This window comes from Piliocolobus tephrosceles, unplaced genomic scaffold (genome assembly GCF_002776525.5).
Source record: "Piliocolobus tephrosceles isolate RC106 unplaced genomic scaffold, ASM277652v3 unscaffolded_25223, whole genome shotgun sequence".
Classification (NCBI taxonomy): domain Eukaryota; kingdom Metazoa; phylum Chordata; class Mammalia; order Primates; family Cercopithecidae; genus Piliocolobus; species Piliocolobus tephrosceles.
In genome coordinates this window covers 1-5602 of record NW_022307892.1, presented here as the reverse complement: position 1 = coordinate 5602, position 5602 = coordinate 1, and the positions used below count along the sequence as shown (strand labels likewise).

Genomic DNA, 5602 nt, shown 5'->3' with positions numbered 1-5602 from the left:
CCCAGCTACTCGGGAGGCTGAGGCAGGAGAACCGCTTGAACCTGGGAGGCAGAGGTTGCAGTGAGCTGAGATTGCGCCACTGCACTCCAGCCTGGTGACAGAGCAAGACTCTGTCAAAAAAAGAAAGAGGAGGAGGAGGAGGAGGAAGAAGAAGGAAGAAGGAGGAAGGAGAAAGGAGAAGGAAGGAGAAAGAAGGAGAGGGAAGAAGAAGAGAAGGAGGAGGAGAAGGAGGAGAAGGAGAAGGAGGAGAAGAAGGAGGAGAAGAAGAAGAAAAGAAGAAGAAGAAAGAGGAAGAAGAAAGAGGAAGAAGAAGAAGAAAGAGGAAGAAGACAGAGGAGGAAGGGGGGGAGGAGGAGGAGGAGGAGAAGGAGAAGGAGAAGGAGAAGGAGAAGAAGAAGAAATTGCTTATCCACGCCGTCTGTTTCTTTTATCTTAGCGTTACTCAGTGGGGGAGTCCTCTCAGGTGTGATGGAGAGTCCCTTCTAAACCCTACTGGATTGTTAGGACAACCAGCTGGGCTACTTTTCCACAGGCCGCCCCAATTCCTTTGGGTTCTGATTTCTCTGAGGTCCCAGGATCCAGACAGGCTTGGCCAATCCTTCCCCGCCCAAACTGTAACTCTCAAAACCAACACCCTGGCATAGGGCTGGAGGGGAAAATGGGTGAGGTCAGAGACAAAGAAGAGGGAAGGGTCAGATGGGGCTCCGGGTTCCCTGCCACACGCCTCCGCTCGCGTTCTGCTTTTCTTCGGAGAGCTCCCGCCCACCCTGCAACCCTCGCCTAGCCCCGCCGCCCTTGCCAGCTTCCTCCCAGTGTCTTGTGGAGGCGGGGCAGCAGAACAGCAGCCACAGCCAATCACAGCGGGGCTCTTCGAGGAGGGGCGTGGCCTGACAACTTCGGCGACCCGGCTGGAGCAATCTAGATGCCGAAGAGCGAAGCTCCTCTGCACCTGGCCCGAGGTGCGCCCCTCAGCGTCCCCGGCTCGCGGGTCGCGCGGGATGGAGCGGGTTTGGGAGGCTGCGCCCGGAGGCCAAGCCGGGGCGGAGCTCCCAATGGAGCCCGTGGGAAGCCTGGTCCCCGGGCTGGAGCAGCCGCAAGTCCCCGAGAAGGCGCGACAACCTGAAGGTCCCGAAAGCAGCCCGAGTCCGGCCAGGGCCATGAAGAAGGCGGCGGGCGCAGGCCGGGAGCCCTCGAGCGAGAAGCAGCTGCCTTCGCCTCGCCCCGGGACCCCGCGCGTGCCGCCGCTCAGCCTGGGCCATGGCGTCTGTCCCGAGCCGCCGTCGCCGGGACCCGCCTCGGTCAAGCTGCCCCGGAATGGCGAGGCGCCCGGGGCTGAGCCTGCGCCCGGCGCCTGGGCGCCCATGGAGCTGCAGGTAGATGTGCTTGTGAAGCCCGTGGGCGCGGCCGGCGGCAGCCGCACGCCGTCGCCCAGGCCCTCCACGCGCTTCCTGACGGTGCCGGTGCCCGAGTCCCCCGCCTTCTCCCGCCAAGCGGACCCATGGCACCAGCTCCTGCCGCGCACATCGTCCCTGGGCGGCACGTGGGGACGCGGCTCGACGCTGGCTGCAGCCGGAACGGAGAGCGGCCGCGACGCTGAGGGCCGGGCCAGCCCAGTAGAAGGAAGCTCCCCGGGCTCCCCGACGTGCTGCCGCTGCAAGGAGCTGGGGCTGGAGGAGGATGCGGCGCTGCTGCCCCGCGCGGGGTTGGAGGGCGAAGAGAAGCTGCCCCGGGCAGTAACGCTTACCGGTGAGTGCTCACCTGCGCCGGCAGCCGGCGCCGCCAGGTTGGGTGGACGTAGCTGAAACCCCCAATACCCGCCCAGCCCTGGACCGCTGGGTAGCTGACCGACTAAGGGACCCAGTCGGCCATCCAGATCCCCCACCCGATCTGGCATCTCGGGCTTACAATCAATAACATTCCTGCCTACCTAACTGTAATCCACATTGTTGCGGTGGCTCACGCCTGTAATCCCAGCACTTTGGGAGGCCGAGGCAGCTGGATCACCTGAGGTCAAGAGTTCGAGACCAGCCTGACCAAAATGATGAAACCCTGTCTCTACTAAAATTACAAAAATTAGCCTGGCGTGGTGGCATGCACCTGTAATCCCAGCTACTTGAGAGGCTGAGACAGGAGAGTCGCTTGAACCCGAGAGGCGGAGGTTTCAGTGGGCCGAGATCATGCCATTGCACTCCAGCCTGGGCAACAAGAGGGAAACTCCCATTTCAAAAAAATAATAATAATAAAGCCCCTCCCCTTCTCACCCTCCCCTACCAGCACTCCCGAACTTTCGAATTCCCTCTTGGCATGCGCAGCACCTTTGAGAAGTAGCGGTGGAAGGAATTCTAGATGAGGGGATCAGGTGGCAGGGGTGGCAGCTCAGGATTCAGGATCAGGTGGCAGGGGTGGCAGCTCGGGACCCCTCCACCCCCCCCCCCCCCCCACGCCAAGGACCTTCTGGAAGGTCCAGGCTGCTGCTTGCTTTCCACCACACTAGGAGCATTTAGCCCCAAACACTCCTCCATTCAGTAGATACTGAGTGGGACCACAGGGTAGATGTGCCAGTAGTGTGTGTGGCTGGATTTTTATTTCGTGGTGGTGGGGAGGGGGAGCTTGACACAGAAGAAAGAACCCACAAAAGATACAAACTGTCCTGGACAAGGAGCCTGGAGGGAGTAGTTGGTGAAGTTGGGGGCATGGGAAAGCCACATTTGTTTTTCTTTTTTCTTTCTTTCTTTCTTTTTTTTTTTTTTTTTTAAGATAAAAGTTCTGCTCTTGTCGCCCAGGCTGGAGTGCAGTGGCGCAGTCTCTGCTCACTGCAACCTTCACCTTCTGGGTTCAAGTGATTCTCCTGCTTCAGCCTCCTGAGTAGCTGGGATTACAGGGGCCCGCCACCATGCCCGGCTAGTTTTTGTATTTTTAGTAGAGACGGGGTTTCACCATGTTGGCCAGGTTGGTCTGGAACTCCTGACCTCAGGTGATCCACCCGCCTCAGCCTCCCAAAGTGCTGGGATTACAGGTGTGATCCACTGGGCCAGCCAGTAAGCCACATCTTGAAAGGTGAGTAGGAGCAGCCGGTGGTAGAGATCCCTGCTAGATAGAGAGACTGGAAGGAGAAGCGACCAGGAGGAGTCAGAGCCCGGACCCAGCAGGAAACTGGCAAAAGCTTGGCTGAGAGGCAGGCCAAGCCCACTGACAGGCACCAAATTCCCAGGGCCTCTACTTGAGAGGTTCTTAGACAGGGCTAGAGTTCAGGGACTTGGATCACTCAGGAACTTCTGCAGAGTTTGATGTGAGCATATTTTCTGTGTGATGGAATATTAGTTTTCTATTGCTGTTGTAACAAATTACCACAAACTTAGTGTCTTTAAGTGACACAAATGTATTATCTTACAGTTCCATAGGTCAGAAGTCCATAACGCCGGCTCACTGGTCTAAAACCGAGTTTCCAGTGGGGCTGCATTCCTTTCTGGGGGTCTAGGGGACTCTCCCTTTTCTTGCCTTTGCTAGCTTCTGGGCGCCACTGCTTTCCTTAGGTCAAACCCTTCTCTATATTAAAATCCAGCAATGTTGGCAGTCCTCTTGCTGCCACCTCTGATGCTCACCACCTATCTTCTTCTTCCGTGTATAAGGATCCTGAAGCTGGGCACGGTGACTCACGCCTGTAATTCCAGCACTTTGGGAGGCCGGGCCGGGCAGATCACTTGGGGTCAGGAGTTCAAGACCAGCCTGATCAACATCGTGAAACCCCATCTCTACTAAAGATACAAAAATTAGCCAGGCATGGTGGCAGGCACCTGTAATCCCAGCTACTTGGGAGGCTGAGGCATGAGAATTGCTTGAACCCGGGAGGTGGAGGTTGCAGTGGCATGCCACTGCATTCCAGCCGGGGTGATAGAGTAAGACTCAGTCTCAAAAATAAATAAATAAATAAATAAGTAATAAAAGGGCTGGGTGCGTTGGCTCATGCCTGTAATCCCATCACTTTGGGAGGCTGAGACAGGCAGATCACAAGGTCAGGAGTTCGAGACCAGCCTGGCTAACATGATGAAACCCTGTCTCTAGTAAAAATATTTTAAAAAATTAGCCAGGCATGGTGGCGTGCACCTGTAATCCCAGCTACTCAGGAGACTGAGGCAGGAGAATTGCTTGAAGCTGGTAGGCGGAGGTTGCAGTGAGCCGAGATCGCACCACTGCACTCCAACCTGGGTGACAGAGCAAGACTGTCTCAAAAAAATAAAGGAAAAAAAAGAAAATATCTGACTTTTTTCTCCAGAATATAAAGTTTTCTCCAGAACTTAAATGTTGTGGTTTATGTTGGCATCCCAGGCTGAGGGGTTGGGTGCTGGGGTGAGGTGGGTACAATGCTGGTGTGCTGTCTGTGGTTCTGAGTTGGGTTGGTTGAGATGGTCTCCGCTAACCTGACTATCCTGTTTGCCCCTGTCCCAGGGCTGCCCATGTACATGAAGTCCCTGTACTGGGCCCTGGCGTTCATGGCTGTGCTCCTGGCAGTCTCTGGAGTTGTCATTGTGGTCCTGGCCTCAAGAGCAGGTATGGTGTCCCCCCCAGTCCTCATCCCCTCTCCCTGCTGCTCCACTACCAGGGCTGTGTTTCCAGCCCTTAAAACACCTTAGAATTCGAAAGAGACACTGGGAGATGTAACATGAAGACATGGTGCTTGATGAGCAAAGTTAAGGAAAAGTGGTGCCTTCCTCCCACTGGACACAGCTTGTGCCCTGATAAGCAATCAGATGCCAGCCATCACCCCGGGGACTTTGTGCACTGCACAGACTATAAAACCTCCCTGGGGCCCTGCCCACCCTGAGGTTTGCCAGTTCCATGCCCCTTCATTTGAGGTGGCAGCCAGGCTTTGTTTATTTAATGCAGCTTACCCTGCAGCTCACCAGCGGTCTCTGTGCTTGCAGGAGCCAGATGCCAGCCATGCCCCCCAGGCTGGGTGTTGTCCGAGGAGCACTGTTACTACTTCTCTGCAGAAGCGCAGGCCTGGGAAGCCAGCCAGGCTTTCTGCTCAGCCTACCACGCTACCCTCCCCCTGCTAAGCCATACCCAGGTGAGAAGGGGGTGGCCAATCTAGGGGGGGCACAGATCCTTCTAGACCACAGAATCCTAGCACCGGAAAGAAGCTTAATGATTGAGTCCAGCTCTTCATTATAGAAGTCACTAAGATGTAGAGGAATAGCATGACCGTAACTTCGTGTAGCCTCAAACTCCTGTGCTCAGGCGATCCTCCTGCCTCAGCCTCCCGGGTAGCTACAGGCATGTGCCACTACACCCAGCTTTCAAAAAAAAATTTTGTTTGGCCGGGCACAGTGGCTCACACCAGTAATCCCAGCACTATGGGAGTCCAAGGTGGCGGATCACAAGGTCAGGAGTTCTAGACCAGTCTGACCAACACGGTGAAACCCTGTCTCTACTAAAAATTAGCCAGACATGGTGGCAGGAGCCTGTGATCCCAGCTGTTTAGGAGGCTGAGGCAGGAGAATTGCTTGAACCCGGGAGGTGGAGGTTGCAGTAGGCCGAGATCACTCCACTGCACTCCAGCCTGGGTGACAAAGTGAGATTCTGTCTCAAGGAAAAGGAAAAA

General features: G+C 56.0%; 1 protein-coding gene across 1 annotated transcript; it reads left to right on the top strand.

Annotated features, from left to right (window-relative positions):
• Window positions 1–911: 911 nt before the first annotated feature.
• Window positions 912–5068, top strand: KLRG2 (killer cell lectin like receptor G2; the record flags this gene model as incomplete). Its single annotated transcript, XM_026450819.1, has 3 exons — window positions 912–1746; window positions 4447–4548; window positions 4923–5068. Coding segments are annotated over exons 1-3 (996 nt in total), but the record flags the coding sequence as incomplete, so codon positions are not given.
• Window positions 5069–5602: the final 534 nt, after the last annotated feature.